At 39.6% G+C, this 26367-nt stretch overlaps 1 protein-coding gene across 1 annotated transcript in view; it reads left to right on the forward strand.

Moving 5' to 3' along the window:
• DCC (DCC netrin 1 receptor) overlaps positions 1 to 26367 on the forward strand; it is a 1008503-nt gene that overhangs the window by 314974 nt on the left and 667162 nt on the right. The window contains exon 2 of the mRNA XM_069745998.1: positions 26013 to 26333. Within this exon, the coding sequence (XP_069602099.1) occupies positions 26013 to 26333 (321 nt within the window). The remainder of the gene's footprint in view (positions 1 to 26012; positions 26334 to 26367) is intronic.

Consider the following 26367-nt stretch of genomic DNA (forward strand, 5'->3'; position numbering starts at 1 on the left):
AGTTCTGCACTATTCAATTGGAGCCTTCTGATAATGAAACCTATATAGATACTTAAATAATACAATTTTTGCCTGCATGCAGCCACCACTAGGGGGAGCACGCTGTATGTATAATTTCCAGGGCACGCTGGGAGTTGTAGTTTTGGACCAACTGCAGAATAGGTTAGTCCTTGTGTACGTAAAGTTTTTTTTTAACATTTTCTATATTATACCCCCCTTCAATGTACTCTAGATTGTCGGGGGTCTGCATTTTGAGACCCCAATGAAAAAAACGCCCAGCTCATGAGTGTGACGCAGCGGTGTACAGACCCGTAGACTTTTCTATTGTGAACGCACTCATGAAGGAGCTCAGCCCTTTTCCATCCTGAGCGGAAGCGTTTTGATGGGTGGTCCGCACATTTAAGGGGTATAATATATATATATATATATATATATTATATATAAAGCTGAATGTGTGTGTGTGCATCACACGTCACACGTCTGGACCCCGAGAGCGTCATAGGCTATGTTGTGAGGTGAAATTTTAACCCCGCACTTTCCAATTCACCAAACTATTTTTCCCCTATCTACATAATGGGGAAAAAGTGAAAGGAAAAGTGTTGGATGCAAATTGACAGCTGCCAGATGTGAACAAGGGGGACTTAAAGAATGAGAGCGATGGCGCCAAAGAGTATATACCGTACAGCTGCTAAGGTGGGGCCCCGACATGGGATACTCACCACACACGGGGATATGAACACACACACAAAATGCGCCACACACTACCACGTGCGTGAACACATATACCACCCTCAGCACACATTTCACCACACATACAACAACCTCGCCACATAAAAGTCAAAACACAAGTCGCCGCTCAAAACTCGCCATGCGCAAAATTCGCCACATGCAAAACTAGGCTCACGCAAAACTTGCCACACATGCAAAACTCACCTCATGGAAAACTCGCCACACGCAAAACTTGCACACGCGGAAAAATTGCTACATGCACAAAAGTTGCAACACATGCAAAAGTTGCCTCACACAAAACTTGCACATACTCAAAACGCACCACACATAAAACTCGCCACGCGCAAAACTCACCATGCGCAAAACTTGCTGCACACAACTTGCTACACTAACCTGTCACATGCAACTCGACACAAAAAGTTGCTACACGCATGTTGCCACACAAAACTCATCTCACAAAAGTCGCTACATGCATGTCGCCACACACAACTCAACACACACAACTTGACAAACGAAACTCGCCCTAAAACACACACAAGTCTGGTATTAGCCTTCAAAAATAAAAATCTGATTAATAAGCAGACAAACTACAAGAGCAACAAATGTACCATATAGGAAATACGCCAGCTGTCAGTCACATGACCTGTCTATTATGTGTATGTGTGAGCTAATATATACTGCCAGGGGGAGGGCTTCCTGTTGGCTGGGGATTTATCAGGCTGCCAATTTAGCTTACAAATACTGAGGTAAAAATACTGAGCAAATAACGTGTGAATGAGGTCTAATACAGGAGGAGATGACACACAGGTATATACTATATACAGGGGAGATGACACACAGGTATAAACTATATACAGGAGAGATGACATACAGGTATATACTAAATACAGGAGGAGATGACACACAGGTATATACAATATACAGGAGGAGATGACACACACGTATATACTATATGCAGGAAGAGATGACTTACAGGTAGATACTATATACAGGAGGAGATGACACACAGGTATATACTATATACAGGAGGAGATGACACACAGGTATATACTATATAAAGGTGGAGATGGCACAAAGGTATATACTATATACAGGGGAGATGACACACATATATACTATATACAGGGTAGATGACACAGGTGTATACTATATACAGGAGGAGATTACATACAGGTATATACTATATACAGGAGGAGATGACACACATATATACTATATACAGGAGCAGATGACACACAGGTATATACTATATACAGGGGAGATGACACACATAGGTATATACTATATACAGGAGGAGATGACACACAGGTATATACTATATACAGGAGGAGATGACACACAGGTATATACTATATACAGGAGGAGATGACACACAGGTATATACTATATACAGGAGGAGATGACATACAGGTATATACTATATAAAAGAGGAGATGACATACAGCAGGTATATAATATATACAGGGGAGATGACATACAGGTATATACTATATACAGGAGATGACATACAGGTATATACTATATATAGGAGGAGATGACATACAGGTATATAGTATATACTATAGACAGGAGGAGATGACACATGGGTATATACAATATACAGGGGAGATGACACACAGCAGGTATATACTATATACAGGGGAGATGACATACAGGTATATACTATATACAGGAGATGACATACAGGTGTATACTATATATAAGGGAGATGACAAACATGTATATACTGAGGGGAAAATGAGAGGTGTGAGGTGAAAATGAAAAGGTGTGAGTGCAAAATGAGAAGAGTGAGGGAAAATAGTGGAGTGATCGGAAAATGACAGATGTGAGGTCGAAATGACAAGTGTTAGGGGGAACGAGAGGAGTGAGGCGGAAAATAAGAGGAGGGAGGGGGAAAATGAGAGGCGTGATGGGAAAATAAGAGAAGTGAGGTGCTATAACTAACCACAGATATTTACGATGCCCAGGCAACGCCGGGCTCTTCAGCTAGTATATATATATATATATATATATATATATATATATATAATAAAATAAGTAAATTTTAATTAAAAAAGAAACAACAATCTGTCTACCTGAAGCCACCACTGGGGGGAGTTAACTACATTTGATTTTCTATAGATCCCATTGAAATAATTAAATGTGCCCCCTAGTAGCGACTGCAAATATTCACAATTTTATCATTTAATGGGGCTTATAGAAGCAGCGCAACACCTGTCCATGAATTATGTCTGGAGTAACATCTCTGCTCTAATTGTAGTGAATGGAACCAAGCCGCAATACCATATTTAACCTGTTGCTGGGGGTGGCGCTGTTTCTTGCAAAAAAGTAAAAAAAAAAAAAAAACAGCTTTTCTTACAGCGGCCATCATTGCTAGGACCAATCATTCTCTTACATCTTTCATGACAAATCCTTGCATTTAATGAATAGATTACAATAAATTGCGCGTTATCACCTGGTAAATATTAGGACCATATCTCGGCTCTCCGGCATTGATATCACATGATTAATGAACGTGAGCGATGATTTCACTGTTTACAATCAGTTCTGTTTGCGTCCGGTGCTGATTACGCGCTTTTCTGCTTTAATTGCGCTTACATTCCTTTTTTTTTTTTTTTACGTTTTTGAGTAGTTTCTGCAGCAATTTCTCGTATTCCGAGAATACATTATTATGGTCATGGTTATTATTATTGATTATGATGAAATTCCTTTACTCCAGAATCTGATAATTCAGAATGGTGAGATAAAAGCTGCCTCTGAGCTCTGACAGGACCCTATGGCCCGCAGCCTTATAACCAGGTGTCAGCTGTATAAGCAGCACCTGGCAGCGTGGGGTGCCGTTCTAGATTTTGCAGTGAAGTCACAGCAATTCATAATATTAAATCATTTGCGTGAGACTCTCGCACATCCGATCGGTTTATTATTATCGTCGCTGTATTACCTATCTTTAGGGGTTTGTGTCCTATATAATCAGCACCGAGTCTTCATCAGATGACAGAATTAGCATCACTGTATGTCGGAAGTTGGACTTTAGGGGTTAAAGCTCGCATGTGATTTCAGGTGACTGTGTGTGCATGAGAAATAAAACATTTATTAATGTATTTTCCACAGTTTTCCCCTCTGTAGGATCTTTCTCTAATTTGCAGTTGTCTCTGAGCTAGTGGATGTAGACTAGCTGCTAGAATGTCTCCCATACATAGCACACACAGACATGAGGGATTCCTGATTTCATGGTTCTATATAGCACAGGTTCAGGAGGACAATATACAGCTTTACCGAGCAGTGAAGCTGTGAATCCAGCTCTGGAGGAAGATAAATCGCTCCCGTATAGAAATGCAGGACAGTTCTATGTGTGTTTCTGTCCTATATCTAAATTTATGTTGTCTCTGAACTAGAAGGTGTAGACTATCTGCGATGATGTCTCTCATTCACAGACATGAGGGATTCCTACTTTAATGTTTCTATGTAACACAGGTTCAAGAAGATATTGCACATCAGTACTGAGCAGTGTAGCTGTGATTCCTGTTATGATCTGGTGGTTTAGGAGCAACATGGAACGAGCTCTGAAGGAAATGGTATCTGTACTGACCGCAGTCCCTAAGCTCAACACAACACTAGAAGTAGCCGTGGGATGCTCCTAACGCTCCCTAGGCACCTCGTCACAGCCTGAGAGCTAACTACCCCTAAAGATAGAAACAGGAAAACTATCTTGCCTCAGAGAAAATCCCCAAAGGATAGATAGCCCCCCACAAGTAATGACTGTGAGTGGAGAGGGAAAAGACATACACAGAATGAAACTAGGATGAGCATAGGAGGCCAGTCTAGCTAGATAGATAGGACAGGATGGAATACTGTGCGGTCAGTATAAAACACTACAAAAAATCCACACAGAGTTTACAAAAATCTCCACACCTGACTAAAGGTGTGGAGGGTAAATCTGCTTCCCAGAGCTTCCAGCATCACAGAATTAATTCATACTGACAAGCTGGACAAACATAGAAAGCACAGAACGGATAAGTCCACAACCTGTGGACAGAAAAGAGCAAGCGAGGACTTAGCTTTGCTGAACTGGTCAGGATAACAGGGAAATCCAAAGAGATGTGAATCCAACCAGGAACCATTTACAAGTGGCACAAACTGAAGGAAAGAGCCAGGCTAAATAGCCAAGCAGAAAAGACAATCAGTGGAAGCAGCTGCTGACAGCTAAATCCAAGGAGCAGCAATTCCACTTAAAACCACCGGAGGGAGCCCAAGAGCAGAACTCACAAAAGTGTCACTTACAACCACCGGAGGGAGCCCAAGAGCGGAATTCACAACAGAATCCAGCTCTGGAGTGAGATAAATAATGCTTCTATATCACAATTTCTGTTGTCTCTGAGCTAGAAATTGAAGACCAGCTGCTATGATGTCTCCCACACACAGCACAGACAGACATGAAATATTCCTGTTTCCATGTAACTATGTAGCACAGGTTCAGGATGACAATATACAGCATTACTGAGCTGTGTAGTTGTGAATTCAGCTCTGCAGGGAGATAACTCTCTCCCTAGAAAGCTGCAGTACAGTTCTATGTGTGTTTCTGCTTCTATAGCTAAATTTCTGTTGTCTCTGAGCTAGAAGGTGTAGACTAACTGCTATGATGTCAGCACACAGAGACATGAGAGATTTGTGCTATCCTGTATGCATGTAGCACATATTCAGAAGCAGCATGGAAGATGAAGTGCTGCAGTACTGAGCAGTGCAGCTGTTAATCCAGCTCTGGAGGAAGATAAATCACTCCCAGAAAATGCAGGACAGTTCTATGTGTATTTCTGTTCTATATCTAAATTTCTGTTGTCTCTGAGCTAGAAGGTGTAAACAATCTGCTATGGTGTCTTCCACTACACACAGACATGAGGCATTCCTGCTTTTGTGTTTCTATGTAGCACAGGTTCAAGAAGACATTGTACGTCAGTACTGAGCAGTGTATCTGTGAATCTAGCTCTGGAGTGAGATAAATCACATACTAGCAAGCTGCAGCACAGTTCCAGTTGTTTGCATCTGTGTCTAAATTTCTGTAGTCTCTGAGTTAAAAGGTATAGACTAGCTGCTATAATGTCTCTAACATAGCACATAGAGATATGAGGCATTCCTGCGCTTGTGTTTCTATGTAGCACACATTTAGGAAGACAAGATATAGCAATATTTAAGAGTGTAGCTGTGAATCCAGCTCTGGAGGGAGATAAATCACGCTTCTATGTCTAAATGTCTGTCGTCTCTGAGCTAGAAAGTGTAGCCCAGCTGCTATGATGTCTCCTACTCACAGCACACACAGACATGAAGTATTCCTGTTTTCTTGTTTCTATGTAGCACAGGTACAGGAAGACAATATACAGCATTACTGAGCTGTGTAGTTGTGAATCCAGCTCTGGAAAGAGATAACAGCAGAGCTAAAAAAAAAAATGACAGATAGAAGCGATACTAACTCCCCATTAAACTGGGCTGACTGATGGGTTTTCAGTTAACTCATTCTGCAGCTAATAATAGACAGGGCAACACAGAGGCTATAGGAGGCAAACGATGCAAAAATATTAATGCAACCCGATAACAAAATTATATTTAGCCAAACATACATACATTTCTGGGAGAAAAAAAAATGTGTCCCCAAAGATGGCCAACCCCTTTTTAAAGATCATAATTAGAAAAACATGGTTGTTTTCTTCCAGAAACAGCGCCACCTCTATCCATGGGTTGTATTTGGTATTGCAGCTCATTGGAGTAAATGCCACAGGAAGCAGAAATAATCATCCATTTTTAAGTCACTTTGGACAGCTCTTGATATTTAAAGAAGCACCCAATCAAAATATTTCTCTATAATTTACATATGTCTGGAAACAGGTCCAGCAGCGTACATTAAAAATGTGAAAACCGCGTTTTAATATTTTATTCCAGTGCTAAAATATGATCGATTTTCATTAAAGGCCTAGAGCCAGAGGCTGCACCACTGGCAATTTCTCTTTAAATCAAGAATCTGATTCCGATGCAGAAGTTGTGACAAGCCAGGATACATAATATTGCATTTGGTGGTTTAGATTCATCAAAGCTATATATAAAAAACACTACATGTGGGAAAAAATCAGAACAGGGAATGTAATCATGAGAATGTCTCAGTAGTGCAGCCTCAGGATTTAGTCCTACGAATGTAAATCGTCATATCTCAGCTTGGAAACAAGATATCAAAAAACAGTTTTCACATTATTAATGTGTGTTAAATGCCCTTTCTCATTCTTCTTAAAAAATGTGACTTTCTTAAAATCATAATTTTTGTACAGTTTTAAGGACTGAGAAAAATATAAGGAACCACAAGGAGACGTCTATCTATGAGCGTAGATCTCAGGCTGATATGGTAGTCATTCTTCTAAGGATTTTTTTTTTTTTTTTTTATCTTTTATGCACTTGTATCTCAGAACCGATCTGTTCTAATTTTATAGATTTTTTTTTTTTTTTTGCTTTTTATATGATAACATTGATATTCTCGAATTAATCCTGGAAATGAAAATGCATAAATGTAATTTCATCAACAGTCCCAAGTAAATGTTCTAGGATGAGATTTCCTGCTGGGAGCGAATCCTATGGAAGTGAAGCCATTAATTGACAGTCAGTGGAATCGGCCGAAATGTTCTGTCTAATTGACTTTTAATTTACTCCCAATTTTATGTATCTGGAATCCGAGGGGGCTTCTGGGCATCACCATTTTTTTTTCTAACTAAGCCTCATAATTGGTGGGAATGGGCCATTTGGGAGCTAATGTTTCCTTAGCGGTTAACGGACAAATGACTAAATGCAGTTTAGTTGGAGAAAAAATACACAAAATTTAGCAAAGTTTTAAAAAAATGCAAAATTTTGCCGAATTAGAAAAAAATGCAACATTTTGCAGAATTAGAAAAAAAAACGCAAAATTTAGCAGAATTTAAAAAAAATGTAAAATTTTGCAGAATTAGAAAAAAATGCAAAATTTTTCAGAATTAGAAAAAAAATGCAAAATTTTGCAGAATTCGAAAAACAATCCTAAATTTTGCAGAATTAGAAAAATGCAAAATTTTGCAGAATTAGAAAAAAAAAACGCAAAATTTTGCAGAATTAAAAAAAATGCAAAATTTTGGCGAATTAGAAAAAAACGCAAAATTATGCAGAATTAAAAAAAATGTAAAATTTTGCATAATTCGAAAAAAAATCCTACATTTTGCAGAATTAGAAAAAAATGCTAAATTTTGGTTAATTAGAAAAAATGCAAAATTTTGTAGAATTAAAAAAAATGTAAAATTTTTCAGAATTAGAAAAAAATGGAAAAATTTTGTAGAATTAAAAAAAATGTAAAATTTTTCAGAATTAGAAAAAAATGCAAAAAGTTTGTAGATTTAAAAATTGTAAAATTTTGCAGAATTAGAAAAAAACCTGAAAAATTTTGCAGAATTAGAAAAAAAAGCAAACTTTAGCTTTTTTTGCTATTTTTAGTTCATTGCCATTCAGTTAAGGCGTTCTGATTAGCATGCAGATATTTCTACCTTCTCGGGAGAAAACGATGTTTATTAGATATGTATTAATAATTCAGTCTTTGCATTGTGTCTCCTGCATTCAGTTAGTTAGAAGCAAATCCATAGTTAGGGGGAATGAAGCTTAATTGAAACAAACGGCTCGACATTCTGCCTAAGGGAATATTTAGAATTGGGGGATTGCGTTGTTGTTTGTGGTTTTTGTAGAATTCATATAGTCGTGTGTTACGTGGTGGAGACAAATCTGCTTAGAAAATGCAGAACCACCTTGTAAGGGGCAGACTGTGACCCAGCCGATCTCAGACACATCGATACTGCTGGGAAATCTGACAGGATGCCCTTTATACAGGGCTTACTGGCCATCTGGCAATTCTGGCAAAAGCCTGGTGGACTGCTCCAGTCGTGGGCCGCATTGTTTGCTATGCTGTTAATAGTATCAGAGTCCTCAGGGTCCAGTTGAGACTTAGCATCAGGGGAGAGGAAAAACATGGGCCTATGTGTTTTCAAATCCCACTCTTGCATAGGGCCCACCAGAGGATTCTGCTGTTCTCCGATGGTCCAGTCCGAGCCTGCCTGCCTCTAAGTATAGGGTAGCCAAGCTTGTAGGGATTATCTCTTAAAAAAGTATACCATCTATTCACAGGGTAAATGTATGATCAAACCACCAAGACCCTGAGAGATCACAAGCACAGGGATCCCAAAGTCTCTTCTGGGGAGGCCCGGACTGGCCCACAGGAGGACTGGGGAATCCTCCGGTAGGCCGCCCCTGTGAAGGATTTCTAATGATTAGTGCTATTACACTTGTTTCATAATTTGCAGAAAAAGGTATAATCTACAGTAATTATTCATTAAACAAGATGGCCAAATTAATATTACATAGAAGCAAAAGTAACTTTGCACAGTAGGCTCAGGGTTATCTGTACCTGTAGCTGAACAGTGGGCCCCGAGAATCAATGTTACCGGAGGGCCATTGCCAACGAAGTCCGACACTGCTCTTGTGTTTGGAGTCATAGAGCGATCACTTCTACATCACTGTCTATATGAATGTTGGTGGCACATGCTCAGAATCACGAGATACATCTGTAATCACCTGAATTTATAGCACTGGGAACCCCAGGATTTCGAAGAACAGGGGTCTCAAAATCCCCTGCATGGTTGGAGCAGTAGTGAGCACGTGTGACGGCCGTTCTATTCATTGTTTATAGTGGTCAGTCGCACATGCCTACTTCCACCAAATAGCTGATAAATATATGAATCACTAGGACCCCTGCTGGTCACAAAAGATGGACGTCCCGAAGTCCCCTGCGCGGTTGGAGCAGTAGTGAGCATGTGCGACCACCAATTCATTAAACGTCTATATATGGAAGTGGTCGCGCCTGCTCATTTCCATAAGATAGCTGGTAAATGTATGATTGCTGAAGATCAAACCACTAGGACCCTTACTGATCACAAACAGGGGGTCCTGAAGTCCCCTATGTGAAAGGAGCAGTAGTGAGCATGCGCGACCACCAACCCATTCACTGTCTGTAGAAGAAAATGGTCGCATGTGCTCAATTCCACAAAATAGCTGATAAATGTATGATCGCTGAGGATCAAACCACAAGGACCCTTACTGATCACAAAAAAAGGGGCCTGAAGTCCCCTATGTGAAAGGAGCAGTAGTGAGCATGCGCGAACACCAATCCATTCACTGTCTGTAGAAGAAAATGGTCGCACGTGCTCAATTCCACAAAATAGCTGATAAATGTATGATCGCTGGAGATCAAACCACCAGGACCCTTACTGATCACAAAAAAGGGGGTCCTGAAATCTTCTATGTGAATGGAGAAGTAGTGAGCATGCGCGAACACCAATCCATTCACTGTCTGTAGAAAGGATGGTCAGTCGCACATGCTCACTACCACCAGATAGCTCATAAATGTATGATATCCGGGGGTCAAACCCCTCGTATCCCTACCTACTCACTACCACAGGATCGGTGATAGATATATTATTGCTGGGATCATGACCATTGGGAAACCCACTCATTCCAAGTAGGGGGTCCCAAACTTTTCTGTAGGAATGGAGTGGTAGTGAGCATGTGTGACCACCACTACATTCCTGTCTTTTTTTTTCTTTATGGCCATAATCAAAGAATAGGTGATAAATGTATGATCCCCCATTGAGTGACGGCTGAACCACTGAGACGCCGACTGATGACAAAACTGGGGGTTCTAGAGTAACCTATGTGAACCTAGCAGTACTGAGCATGTGCAGACACTGCTCCATTCACTGACTATAGGAAAGGTGGTTGCACATGCTCACTACCGCTGGGAATGTTTGGCCGCCGTTCTCGGGATTGGTGGAGACTAGTGATGAGCAGACATGCTCAGATAAGGTGTTATCCACCATGGTCGGGTCCTAACTGAGTGTCTTCGGCCTGCTCGAAAAATATGTTCGAGTCCCCACGGCTGCACGTCTCACGGCTGTTCGACAGCCACAACACATGCAGGGATTATGAGCACGACCTCAAAATTTCAGCAATTTTTCTTGATCGCGGAACACTGGGACATCCAGTATTATTTTAAACAATCATTGCAGAAGTAATCGCACCCCATGGCTCATCTCATTGACCCCTTACTCATCAGGAGGTGATTAAATTAAAAAAAGTCAATAAATGTAGGAAATTTTCCACTTTGTTTCCGCGACCTGTGTAAGCTGATGATACATTGTTCTCGGAGACATTAATATGACATACGATGCCAATCCGCGTATAATCATTAACGATGAAGTCGGAGCAGTTATTGCGGAAACCTGCAGATAGCGATCGCATTTCTAGCTAATATGAGAAAAATGTCCTATGTTTTGTTTTCTTTTGTTTCCAAAAAAATCTTAAAATAAATAAATAAAAATGGTAAAATAACAAATAATAAAAATAAAACATAAATGAATCCGGGCTGTATCAGACAGACACCATTAGCATTTTATCACATATTGTGGCAGACAGCGGACACAGCACTGATTTCTTTCTATCTTTCCTTCCATTCCTACCTTCCTTCCTTTCCTTCCTTCCTTCCTTTCTTTCCTTCCTTCCTATCCTTACTTCCTTTCTTTCCTTCCTTCCTATCCTTACTTCCTCTCATTACTACCTTTCCTTACTTCATTTCCTTCCCTTCCTTCCTTTCTTTCTTCCTTCGTTCCATCCTTCCTTCCTTCCTATCCATCCTTCCTTCCTTCCTTCCTATACTTCCTTCTTTCCTTTCCTTATTTCCTTTCCTTCCTTCCTCTGCTTCCTTCCTTCCTTTCTTTCTTCCTTAGTTCCTTCCTTCCTTTCCTTCCTTCCTTCCTTCCTTCCTATCATTTCCTTCCTTCCTTCCTTTATTTCTTCCTTCGTTCCTTCCTTGCTTCTTTCCTTCCTTCTTCTCCTTCCTTCCTTCCTTTCCTTCCTTTCCTTCCATCCTTCCTTCCTTCCTTCCTTCCTTCCTTCCTTTCCTTCCTTCCTATCCTTCTTTCCTTTCCTTATTTCCTTTCTTTCTTCCTTAGTTCCTTCCTTCCTTTCCTTCCTTCCTTCCTTCTTTCCATACTTTCTTTCTCCAGGTTGGGTTTTGTTTACTGCTTCAGATTTGATACATTCTTACATTTGTTCTTGTGTTACGTCACTTATGTACTGGATTTAGGGAGAGAAAAAACCCGAATTCAAGGTTGTGTCATTTGTTTGGCTGTGTGTAGTTGTTTCAATACAATCAGTATTTTATCAGAAGAAGATTATTACTGCAGGACTAGGTGTCACATGCCAGGCAGTCCAGCTAATCCTTGTAACCCCGCCCCCACCACTGATTGGCAGCTTACACAGGATGCTACTAAATAGGGATGTGGGTGGGGTTATACATGGGCTATAAATGGCTAAAATGCCAATTCTGCTGTATGCACATTGTCTCTTCGGAGAGAAAGAGGACTTGTACTCTAGCGCCACCTTTTGGCAGTAAAAATCCTAGAAGTCACTCAATTTGCACACACGTGTTTTGGGTTTTTTTCGCCCCTCCTCAGTGCAAAGCAAGAGATCTGATTTGACTAGGGGAATGGCTTCTGACTGATCATGTTGGGGCTTGGTAGCACCTGTGCTCTAAATAAATAAAATGCAGATCTTCGGTGGGAATCTTTCCTCTTTGTTATGCCCCGGAGGACGTATTTAACAGCTACAGTCGGCCGCCTACAACACGTCTTTTGTCTCACATGGTGCAGAGATATATTATTCCGACAGCTCTGACCGTTCCATCGCCTGCAGAAATGACGGCGAAGCCCGAAGCCGACCACATATTAAAATACTGTGAGGCCAGCAGTTTTTTTTTTTATTTGACGCATCGCTTATTAAATCACGTACAAGTTTGTTACTTTTTTTTTTTCTTCTCCAGCATTTATATTTATGGACGAGCTGTGATTCAGTTTTATGCACGGTTTTCAATAAATGATTGCATGCAAGGGAGCCGTGCGCTTAAATACTGCATGATCCACGGCCGTGGGAGAGACTGCGCCGCTAATATATCTGGCACCAAGCGTTTATCTGCTTTGCACATTTTTTTATGCACACTTTTTTTTATCTGCTAGAAGACTTTAACCCTTTAAATCAAGGGAAATGTATCTTCAGAAGGAAAAGGATCATGGAGCACAATGCAAAATCTGTAACGAGGTTCCCCGGAACGACGCAACATTAATCTCATGGGTCTTTTGTAACCCCTTTAGATAGTCCTTGGGGTGACCGTAACTTTTGCACCTCCCACAGTTAAGCCCATTAGGAGAGCCCCTTTCATTACTTTTGGAAATCTGTGGTGGGATCAACAGTTTGGCAGTTGAAAGTGGTGCAGAGAGCAACTTAAGCGGCGCAGAGAGCAACTAAAGTGGCGCAGAGAGCAACTGAAGCGGTACAGAGAGCAACTAAGGTGGTGCAGAGAGCAACTAAGGTGGTGCAGAGAGCAACTAAGGTGGTGCAGAGAGCAACTAAGGTGGTGCAGAGAGCAACTAAGGTGGTGCAGAGAGCAACTAAGGTGGTGCAGGGAGCAACTAAAGTGGTGCAGAGACAAACTGAAGTGGTGCAGGGAGCAACTAAATCAGTGCAGAGAGCAACTAAAGCGGTGAGTAGAGCAGATAAAGTGGTGCAGAGAGCAACTAAAATGATACAGGGAGCAACTAAAGTGGTGTAGGAAGCAACTAAAGTGGTGCAGGGAGCAACCAAAGAGGTGCACAGAGCTACTAAAGCGGTTCAGGGAGCAACTAAAGTGCCACAGAGAGCAACTAAAGCGGTGAGTAGAGCAGATAAAGCGGTGCAGAGAGACACTGAAGTGCTGCAGGGAGCAACTACAGAGGTGCAGAGAGCAACTAAAGTGGTGAGGAGAGCAGATAAAGCGGTGAGAAAAGCAACTAAAGTGATGCAGGGACCAACTATAGCGGTGCAGAGAGCAACTAAAGTGCTGCAGGGAGCAACTAAAACGCTGCAGAGAGCAACTAAAGTGGTGCAGGGAGCAACTAAAGTGGTGCAGACAGCAACAAAAGCGGTGCAGGGAGCAACTAAAGTGCTGCAGAGAGCAATTAAAGCGGAGCAGACAGCAACTAAAGCGGAGCAGAGAGCAACTAAAGTGGTGCAGAGAGCAACTAAAGTGGTGCAGAGAGCAACTAAAGCGGAGCAAAGAGCAACTAAAGTGGTGCAGAGAGCAACTAAAGTGGTGCAGACAGCAACTAAAGTGGTGCAGAGAGCATTTAAAGCAGTGCAGGAAGCAACTAAAGTGGTGCAGAGAGCAACTAAAGCGGTGCAGAGAGCAACTAAAGTGGTGCAGAGAGCAACTAAAGTGGTGCAGAGAGCAACTATAGCGGTGCAGACAGCAACTAAAGGGGTGCAGAGAGCATCTAATGCGGTGCAGAGTAAACTTATCTCTCTCACTCAAATAACACTCCACAGTTCAGCACAACCCTACATCTCGTCCTCATCTTTATCTACCACCCTATACTGATGCCTCTACCCTTTGCCAGTCATTGCACTGGTTACCAATCCACATCACAGTACAATATAAACTTATCTCTCTCCCTCACAAAACGCTCCACCCTTCAGTATGACCTGACATCTCCTAACGACCTAAGACTAACAACCTCCATAATGTGAACCTCCCTCTCCTATCTTCAGGACTTTTCTCATGCTGCACCAGTTCTCTGGAATGCGCTACCCCACACTATTCGGTTAATTCCTAGTATCTACAGTTTGAAACGTGCTCATAAAACACATTTTTTAAGACTGGCCGAATACTTTGCTGGTCTATCGATTCCCTGTTCTTCGCTCCTAAATTTTCCTTCTAATTTGGTCCCTTCTATTAACTGTTTTCAGACTCGTCCCGTCTGAAGTGCAATGTGCTGTGAAAAATTCTATAGAAATACAAATTATTATTATTATTATTATTACTACTAGTGGCTGCTTCTGGTATTGCAGCTTAACATCATTGACTTTAATAAAAATGTCAACCTTGGCGCTGTCACCATTAAGAGTACGGAACTGTGTCTAGTAAATAATGAAGGATGCCCCAGACCACTTAGTCAGACGGGAAGATAGACCCTCAACAATCTGATTTAGGATGGGCCATCAATATTGCATTCCTGGAAATCCCATTAAGGACAGACTCAGCTCCGTCACTTTTCAATGTGCTGATGTAAGACCTAGTAATTGATTTATGAGCGGCGACGTACAAACTGCCTTCTCTCTGTACTTCTTCTCTAACAAGTCTTATTGATGGACGTCTTTGCGTTCTTGCAGTTTCATGAACAGCAGACATGATGCTGGAACGCCACACGTGGCAAAACATATGGCGACTGAAAGGCAACAGAATTATCGCCATATGCCAATTAATGACATAATTATGGTTGTTTTAATTAACCTTGCTATTGTGTACAGTAAAATAACATCTTCATAACCAGCAATTGCTGCTCCTCACTGTCATCATGGAAGACGAGAGGTTACATCGGAGTTGTCGAATTGCCCCATAGGTTCTGCTCTGAGGCACCTATAGCTACTATAATACTGCCCCATGTTCAAGAAGATAGCTTCTATAATACTGCTCCTATGTACAAGAATATAGCTACTATAATACTGCACCTATGTTCAAGAATATAACTACTATAATACTGCTCCCTATATACAAGAATATAACTACTATAATACTGCTCCCTATGTACAAGAATATAACTACTATAATACTGCTCCTATATACAATAATATAGCTACTATAATACTGTCCCTATGTACAAGAATATAACTACTATAATACTGCTCCTATGTACAAGAATATAACTACTATAATACTGCCCCTATGTACAAGAATATAACTGCTATAATACTGCCCCTATGTACAAGAATATAACTACTATAATACTGCTCCTATGTACAAGAATATAACTACTATAATACTGCCCCCTATGTACAAGAATATAACTACTATAATACTGCTCCTATGTACAAGAATATAACTACTATAATACTGCTCCTATGTACAAGAATATAACTACTATAATACTGCTCCCTATATACAAGAATATAACTACTATAATACTGCTCCCTATGTACAAGAATATAACTACTATAATACTGCCCCTATGTACAAGAATATAACTGCTATAATACTGCCCCTATGTACAAGAATATAACTACTATAATACTGCTCCTATTTACAAGAATATAGCTACTATAATACTGCCCCCTATGTACAAGAATATAACTACTATAATACTGCTCCTATGTACAAGAATATAACTACTATAATACTGCCCCCTATGTACAAGAATATAACTACTATAATACTGCTCCTATGTACAAGAATATAACTACTATAATACTGCCCCGATGTACAAGAATATAACTAATATAATACTGCCCCTATATACAAGAATATAACTACTATAATACTGCTCCCTATGTACAAGAATATAACTACTATAATACTGCCCCTATATACAAGAATATAACTAATATAATACTGCTCCTATGTACAAGAATATAACTACTATAATACTGCCCCTATGTACAAGAATATAACTACTATAATACTGCTCCTATGTACAAGAATATAACTACTATAATACTGCCCCTATATACAAGAATATAACTAATATAATACTGCTCCTATGTACAAGAATATAACTACTATAATACTGCCCCTATGTACAAGAGTATAACTACTATAATACTGCTCCTATGTACAAGAATATAATTACTATAATACTGCTCCCTCTGTACAAGAATATAACTAACATAGTAACATAGTAACATAGTTAGTAAGGCCGAAAAAAGACATTTGTCCATCCAGTTCAGCCTATATTCCATCATAATAAATCCGCAGATCTACGTCCTTCCACAGAACCTAATTGTATGATACAATATTGTTCTGCTCCAGGAAGACATCCAGGCCTCTCTTGAACCCCTCGACTGAGTTCGCCATCACCACCTCCTCAGGCAAGCAATTCCAGATTCTCACTGCCCTAACAGTAAAGAATCCTCTTCTATGTTGGTGGAAAAACCTTCTCTCCTCCAGACGCAAAGAATGCCCCCTTGTGCCCGTCACCTTCCTTGGTATAAACAGATCCTCAGCGAGATATTTGTATTGTCCCCTTATATACTTATACATGGTTATTAGATCGCCCCTCAGTCGTCTTTTTTCTAGACTAAATAATCCTAATTTCGCTAATCTATCTGGGTATTGTAGTTCTCCCATCCCCTTTATTAATTTTGTTGCCCTCCTTTGTACTCTCTCTAGTTCCATTATATCCTTCCTGAGCACCGGTGCCCAAAACTGGACACAGTACTCCATGTGCGGTCTAACTAGGGATTTGTACAGAGGCAGTATAATGCTCTCATCATGTGTATCCAGACCTCTTTTAATGCACCCCATGATCCTGTTTGCCTTGGCAGCTGCTGCCTGGCACTGGCTGCTCCAGGTAAGTTTATCATTAACTAGGATCCCCAAGTCCTTCTCCCTGTCAGATTTACCCAGTGGTTTCCCGTTCAGTGTGTAATGGTGATATTGATTCCTTCTTCCCATGTGTATAACCTTACATTTATCATTGTTAAACCTCATCTGCCACCTTTCAGCCCAAGTTTCCAACTTATCCAGATCCATCTGTAGCAGAATACTATCTTCTCTTGTATTAACTGCTTTACATAGTTTTGTATCATCTGCAAATATCGATATTTTACTGTGTAAACCTTCTACCAGATCATTAATGAATATGTTGAAGAGAACAGGTCCCAATACCGACCCCTGCGGTACCCCACTGGTCACAGTGACCCAGTTAGAGACTATACCATTTATAACCACCCTCTGCTTTCTATCACTAAGCCAGTTACTAACCCATTTACACACATTTTCCCCCAGACCAAGCATTCTCATTTTGTGTACCAACCTCTTGTGCGGCACGGTATCAAACGCTTTGGAAAAATCGAGATATACCACGTCCAATGACTCACCGTGGTCCAGCCTATAGCTTACCTCTTCATAAAAACTGATTAGATTGGTTTGACAGGAGCGATTTCTCATAAACCCATGCTGATATGGAGTTAAACAGTTATTCTCATTGAGATAATCCAGAATAACATCCCTCAGAAACCCTTCAAATATTTTACCAACAATAGAGGTTAGACTTACTGGCCTATAATTTCCAGGTTCACTTTTAGAGCCCTTTTTGAATATTGGCACCACATTTGCTATGCGCCAGTCCTGCGGAACAGACCCTGTCGCTATAGAGTCCCTAAAAATAAGAAATAATGGTTTATCTATTACATTACTTAGTTCTCTTAGTACTCGTGGGTGTATGCCATCCGGACCCGGAGATTTATCTATTTTGATCTTATTTTGCCGGTTTCGCACCTCTTCTTGGGTTAGATTGGTGACCCTTAATATAGGGTTTTCATTGTTTCTTGGGATTTCACCTAGCATTTCATTTTCCACCGTGAATACCGTGGAGAAGAAGGTGTTTAATATGTTAGCTTTTTCCTCGTCATCTACAACCATTCTTTCCTCACTATTTTTTAAAGGGCCTACATTTTCAGTTTTTATTCTTTTACTATTGATATAGTTGAAGAACAGTTTGGGATTAGTTTTACTCTGCTTAGCAATGTGCTTCTCTGTATCCTTTTTGGCAGCTTTAATTAGTTTTTTAGATAAAGTATTTTTCTCCCTATAGTTTTTTAGAGCTTCAATGGTGCCATCCTGCTTTAGTAGTGCAAATGCTTTCTTTTTACTGTTAATTGCCTGTCTTACTTCTTTGTTTAGCCACATTGGGTTTTTCCTATTTCTAGTCCTTTTATTCCCACAAGGTATAAACCGCTTACACTGCCTATTTAGGATGTTCTTAAACATTTCCCATTTATTATCTGTATTCTCATTTCTGAGGATATTGTCCCAGTCTACCAGATTAAGGGCATCTCTAAGCTGGTCAAACTTTGCCTTCCTAAAGTTCAGTGTTTTTGTGACTCCCTGACAAGTCCCCCTAGTGAAAGACAGGTGAAACTGTACAATATTGTGGTCGCTATTTCCTAGATGCCCAACCACCTGCAGATTTGTTATTCTGTCAGGTCTATTAGATAGTATTAGGTCTAAAAGTGCTGCTCCTCTGGTTGGATTCTGCACCAATTGTGAAAGATAATTTTTCTTGGTTATTAGCAGAAACCTGTTGCCTTTATGGGTTTCACAGGTTTCTGTTTCCCAGTTAATATCCGGGTAGTTAAAGTCCCCCATAACCAGGACCTCATTATGGGTTGCAGCTTCATCTATCTGCTTTAGAAGTAGACTTTCCATGGTTTCTGTTATATTTGGGGGTTTGTAACAGACCCCAATGAGAATTTTGTTACCATTTTTCCCTCCATGAATTTCGACCCATATGGACTCGACATCCTCATTTCCTTCGCTAATATCCTCCCTTAAAGTGGACTTTAGACAAGACTTTACATAGAGACAAACCCCTCCTCCTCTCCGATTTTTACGATCCTTTCTAAACAGACTGTAACCCTGTAAGTTAACTGCCCAGTCATAGCTTTCATCTAACCATGTCTCGGTTATTCCCACTATGTCAAAGTTACCTGTAGATATTTCTGCTTCTAGTTCTTCCATCTTGTTTGTCAGGCTTCTGGCGTTTGCGAGCATGCAGTTTAGAGGATTTTGTTTTGTTCCAATCTCCTCGCTGTGGATTGTTTTAGAAATGTTCTTACCTCCCTTCTGAGTATGTTTTCCTGGGTCTTCTTTGTTCAAGTCTAATGTTTTTCTTCCCGTCCCCTCTTCTTCTAGTTATAATACTGCTCCTATTTACAAGAATATAACTACTATAATATTGCTCCTATGTACAAGAATATAACTACTATAATACTGCCCCTATGTACAAGAATATAACTACTATAATACTGCCCCTATGTACAAGAATATAACTACTATAATACTGCCCTATGTAACAGAATATAACTACTATAATACTGCCCCTATGTACAAGAATATAACTACTATAATACTGCTCCTATGTACAAGAATATAACTACAATAATACTGCTCTATGTACAAGAATATAACTACTATAATACTGCTCCTATGTACAAGTATATAACTACTATAATACTGCCCCTATTTACAAGAATATAACTACTATAATACTGCCCCTATGTACAAGAATATAACTACTATAATACTGCTCCCTATGTACAAGAATATAACTACTATAATACTGCTCCCTATGTACAAGAATATAACTACTATAATACTGCTCCCTCTGTACAAGAATATAACTGCTATATTACTGACCTATGTAACAGAATATAACTACTATAATACTGACTACTATGTACAAGAATATAACTACTATAATACTGCTCCCTCTGTACAAGAATATAACTGCTATAATACTGCTCCCTCTGTACAAGAATATAACTACTATAATACTGCTCCTATTTACAAGAATATAACTACTATATTACTGCCCTATGTAACAGAATATAACTACTATAATACTGCTCCTATGTACAAGAATATAACTACTATAATACTGCCCCTATATACAAGAATATAACTACTATAATACTGCCCCCTATGTATAAGAATATAACTGCTATAATACTGCTCCTATGTAACAGAATATAACTACTATAATACTGCTCTTATGTACAAGAATATAACTACTATAATGCTGCTCCTATGTACAAGAATATAACTACTATAATACTGCCCGTATGTACAAGAATATAACTACTATAATACTGCTCCTATGTACAAGAATATAACTACTATAATACTGCTCCTATGTACAAGAATATAACTACTATTATACTGCCCATATGTACAAGAATATAACTACTATAATACTGCCCGTATGTACAAGAATATAACTACTATAATACTGCTCCTATGTACAAGAATATAACTACTATAATACTGCTCCTATGTACAAGAATATAACTACTATAATACTGCCCCTATGTACAAGAATATAACTACTATAATACTGCCCCTATGTACAAGAATATAACTACTATAATACTGCCCCTGTGTACAAGAATATAACTACCATAATACTGCTCCTATGTACAAGAATATAACGATTATAATACTGCTCCTATGTACAAGAATATAACTACTATAATACTGCCCCTATGTACAAGAATATAACTACTATAATACTGCTCCTATGTACAAGAATATAACTACTATAATACTGCCCCTATGTACAAGAATATAACTACTATAATACTGCTTATATGTACAAGAATATAACTACTATAATACTGCTCATATGTACAAGAATATAACTACTATAATACTGCTCATATGTACAAGAATATAACTACTATAATACTGCTCATATGTACAAGAATATAACTACTATAATACTGCTCATACAGTTAGGGCCAGAAATATTTGGACAGTGACACAATTTTCGCGAGTTGGGCTCTGCATGCCACCACATTGGATTTGAAATGAAACCTCTACAACAGAATTCAAGTGCAGATTGTAACGTTTAATTTGAAGGGTTGAAATAAAATATTTGATAGAAAATGTAGGAATTGTACACATTTCTTTACAAACACTCCACATTTTAGGAGGTCAAAAGTAATTGGACAAATAAACATAACCCAAACAAAATATTTTTATTTTCAATATTTTGTTGCAAATCCTTTGGAGGCAATCACTGCCTTAAGTCTGGAACCCATGGACATCACCAAACGCTGGGTTTCCTCCTTCTTAATGCTTTGCCAGGCCTTTACAGCCGCAGCCTTCAGGTCTTGCTTGTTTGTGGGTCTTTCCGTCTTAAGTCTGGATTTGAGCAAGTGAAATGCATGCTCAATTGGGTTTAGATCTGGAGATTGACTTGGCCATTGCAGAATGTTCCACTTTTTGGCACTCATGAACTCCTGGGTAGCTTTGGCTGTATGCTTGGGGTCATTGTCCATCTGTACTATGAAGCGCCGTCCAATCAACTTTGCAGCATTTGGCTGAATCTGGGCTGAAAGTATATCCCGGTACACTTCAGAATTCATCCGGCTACTCTTGTCTGCTCTTATGTCATCAATAAACACAAGTGACCCAGTGCCATTGAAAGCCATGCATGCCCATGCCATCACGTTGCCTCCACCATGTTTTACAGAGGATGTGGTGTGCCTTGGATCATGTGCCGTTCCCTTTCTTCTCCAAACTTTTTTCTTCCCATCATTCTGGTACAGGTTGATCTTTGTCTCATCTGTCCATAGAATACTTTTCCAGAACTGAGCTGGCTTCTTGAGGTGTTTTTCTGTCTATTTTTGGTATTGATGAATGGTTTGCATCTAGATGTGAACCCTTTGTATTTACTGTCATGGAGTCTTCTCTTTACTGTTGACTTAGAGACAGATACACCTACTTCACTGAGAGTGTTCTGGACTTCAGTTGATGTTGTGAACGGGTTCTTCTTCACCAAATTAAGTATGCGGCGATCATCCACCACTGTTGTCATCCGTGGACGCCCAGGCCTTTTTGAGTTCCCAAGCTCACCAGTCAATTCCTTTTTTCTCAGAATGTACCCAACTGTTGATTTAGCTACTCCAAGCATGTCTGCTATCTCTCTGATGGATTTTTTCTTTTTTTTCAGCCTCAGGATGTTCTGCTTCACCTCAATTGAGAGTTCCTTTGACCGCATGTTGTCTGCTCACAGCAACAGCTTCCAAATGCAAAACCACACACCTGGAATCCACCCCTGACCTTTTAACTACTTCATTGATTACAGGTTAACGAGGGAGACGCCTTCAGAGTTAATTGCAGCCCTTAGAGTCCATTGTCCAATTACTTTTGGTCCCTTGAAAAAGAGGACGCTATGCATTACAGAGCTATGATTCCTAAACCCTTTCTCCGATTTGGATGTGGAAACTATCATATTGCAGCTGGGAGTGTGCACTTTCAGCCCATATTATATATATAATTGTATTTCTGAACATGTTTTTGTAAACAGCTAAAATAACAAAACTTGTGTCACTGTCCAAATATTTCTGGCCCTAACTGTATGTACAAGAATATAACTACTATAATACTGCCCCTGTGTACAAGAATATAACTACTATAATACTGCCCCTATGTACAAGAATATAACTACTATAATACTGCCCCCTATGTACAAGAATATAACTACTATAATACTGCTCCTATGTACAAGAATATAACTACTATAATACTGCTCCTATGTACAAGAATATAACTACTATAATACTGCTCATATGTACAAGAATATAACTACTATAATACTGCTCATATGTACAAGAATATAACTACTATAATACTGCTCATATGTACAAGAATATAACTACTATAATACTGCCCCCGTGTACAAGAATATAACAACTATAATACTGCCCCTATGTACAAGAATATAACTACTATAATACTGCTCCTATGTACAAGAATATAACTACTATAATACTGCTCCTATGTGCAAGAATATAACTACTATAATACTGCTCATATGTACAAGAATATAACTACTATAATACTGCTCATATGTACAAGAATATAACTACTATAATACTGCTCCTATGTACAAGAATATAACTACTAAAATACTGCTCCTATGTACAAGAATATAACTGCTATAATACTGCCCCTATGTACAAGAATTTAACTACTATAATACTGCCCCTATGTACAAGTATTTACCTACTATAATACTGCCCCTATGTACACGAATATAACTACTATAATACTGTCCCCTATGTACAAGAATATAACTACTATAATACTGCCCCCTATGTACAAGAATATAACTACTATAATACTGCCCCTATGTACAAGAATATAACTACTATAATACTGCCCCTATGTACAAGAATATAACTACTATAATACTGCCCCTATGTACAAGAATATAACTACTATAATACTGCTCCTATGTACAAGAATATATTACCATAATCTTTATTTCGTCAGCTGGATTCCGGGTGACATTGTATAGATTTGTGGCTCAGGCTGAAGCCCATCGCGACGTTATGAGGCGCTGGCAGTGATGCCAAGACAGTTGCTAATCACGGTGTACAATGCTCCTCTCGTTACTGTACTGTAATTTTGTCCCAACAAGATAATTGATATTTACTTATTAGTCTGTTTGTAATTTGCGGCTTTCTGCGCCTTGATGATCGGTTTACATCACTGTCTCGGAGGCGCGGTGGACGTGTTTGTGTCTATTATTTGTCCCCCATAAGTGTTGTGACGATTTTTTTTTTTTTTACTTTCCTGCTGTGAATAATTAAGATTGATTGGAGTGCTTTCTTTGTCCTTTAAAAAGCACACTGTTTAATTATTATGCCATTATGCTAATTCATGCAAATGTTAAAAGTGTTCTCTTGGTTGAGAGTGCAAAGAACAGAAACAAGATGAAAGTCTAAAGTACAAATTAGTTTATTACATCGCTAAATAGCCTCCTAGGAAGCAGGTGTCCTGTGTACATGAAATAAACAGCCCTATTGTAGCCTATAAAATGTTCCGTTGTCGTGTGCGCGGTACTCAACGGAGCTCGGAGAGGCAATTATACTTGTTTATGTTTTTCTTATGGCTGAAATACATTATAAGTACCAGAAAATGTGGTGTTTGGCATTTTGCAAGCCTTTTAACGAACATACAGTGATATATCTATGCATTCTACTGTGTGTACGTAAGAGGAACCCTATAGAGTAGTTGTCTTGAATTTGTGGCTCCCCAGCTGGGACGTGACTGCAGCTGCTATACTCCGAAATGTGGATTCTACCAGTGTGGACTCTACAAGATTTAACTATACAAGGAGGACTATAGAAAGGTTAACTGCATAAGTTGGACTTTACAAAATGGACTCTACAAGGGTGGACTTTATAAGTTGGACTCGACAAGGTTGGACTATGCTAGGTGGTCTCTACAATTGTGAAACTCACAATGTATACACTACAGGGTTGAACTCTCCAAGGTTATACTGCACAAGGAGGACGCTATAAGAGTAGACGCTCAAGTTTGGACTTTACAGGGTTGAACTTTACAAGTGTGGACTCTATACAAAGTTGGTCTGTGGTAGGTGGACGCTGTAATGGTGTACAATGTATACACTGCAGAGTTGGAGTGTACAAGGTTACACTGTACAAGGAGAACGCTATAAGAGTAGACTCTACAAGGTTGGACTTTACAGGGTTGGACTCTACAAGTGTGGACTCTACAAGGTTGGACTATGCTAGGTGGACTCTACAATTGTGAAACTCACAATGTATACACTACAGGGTTGGACTCTCCAAGGTTAGACTCTCCAAGGTTACAGTATACAAGGTGGACTCTATAAGAGTAGACTCTCAGGTTGCACTTTACAGGGTTGGACTCTACAGGTGTGGACTCTATACAAGTTTGGTCTGTGCTAGGTGGACACTGCAATGGTGAACGTTAAAATGTATACACTACAGAGTTGGAGTGTACAAGGTTACACTATACAAGGGGGACGCTATAAGAGTAGACTCTAGAAGGTTGGACTTTAAAGGTTTGGACTCTACAATTGTGGACTCTATAAGGTTGGACTCTGCTAGGTGGACTCTACAATTGTGAAAGTCACAATGTATACACTGCAGGGTTGGACTCTCCAAGATTGGACTCTCCAAGGTTACAGTATACAATGTGGACTCTATAAGTGTAGACTTTCAGAGTTGAACCTTACAGGGTTGGACTCTACAGGTGTGGACTCTATACAAGGTTGGTCTGTGCTAGGTGGACTCTGCAATGGAGAACGTTACAATGTATAGACTACAGAGTTGGACTTTATAGGGTTGGACTCTATAGCTGTGCACTCTACAAGGTTACACTATACAAGGTGGACGCTATAAGAGTAGACGCTCAAGATTGGAGTTTACAGGGTTGTACTCTACAAGGTGGACTCTACAAGGTTGGTCTGTAATGGTGATCGTTACAATGTATAAACTACAGATTTGGAGTCTACAAGGTTGGACTTTACAAGACTGAACTCTCGAAGGGTGGACTCGATGTAGTAGCCTCTACAAAGGGGGATTCTACAAGAGTGACCGACACAAGGATAGACTCTGCACTACTTTGTCCATTTCCCTTTTATAGATTGATGCATTTGAAAGGAATACTGATATTTTAATACGTCTTGATAGATCAATCAAACACTGTGCTTTTGGGGCTCATCAATATTTAGCTTATCAGGCCTTTAGATGGCCAAGTGGAAAACCAAGTTAATAGGAATTGACCTTTCTATTTTTTCTGTTTTTTGTTTCAGGCTCACAAGTAAAGACTTTCACGTCATTGTGGTTCATCTCTGAGCCCGTAGATGTAGTCACCATGAGGGGGAGTTATGTGGTGTTAAATTGCTCTGCTGGCTCAGATCGAGGGTCCCCGATCATCAAGTGGAAAAAGGATGGAGTGTACCTAAATCTAGCAATAGATGACAGAAGACAACAACAGAGCAATGGATCCTTGATAATACAGACTGTGGTACATTCACGGCATCACCGGCCCGATGAAGGCTCCTATCAGTGTGAAGCATCGTTAGATGGGGTTGGTGCAATTATTAGTCGGACATCTAAAGTGCTGGTTGCTGGTAAGACGCTTTTTATGTATTTCTTCATTTTATT

This window comes from Ranitomeya imitator, chromosome 1 (genome assembly GCF_032444005.1).
Source record: "Ranitomeya imitator isolate aRanImi1 chromosome 1, aRanImi1.pri, whole genome shotgun sequence".
NCBI classification, from domain to species: Eukaryota; Metazoa; Chordata; class Amphibia; order Anura; family Dendrobatidae; genus Ranitomeya; species Ranitomeya imitator.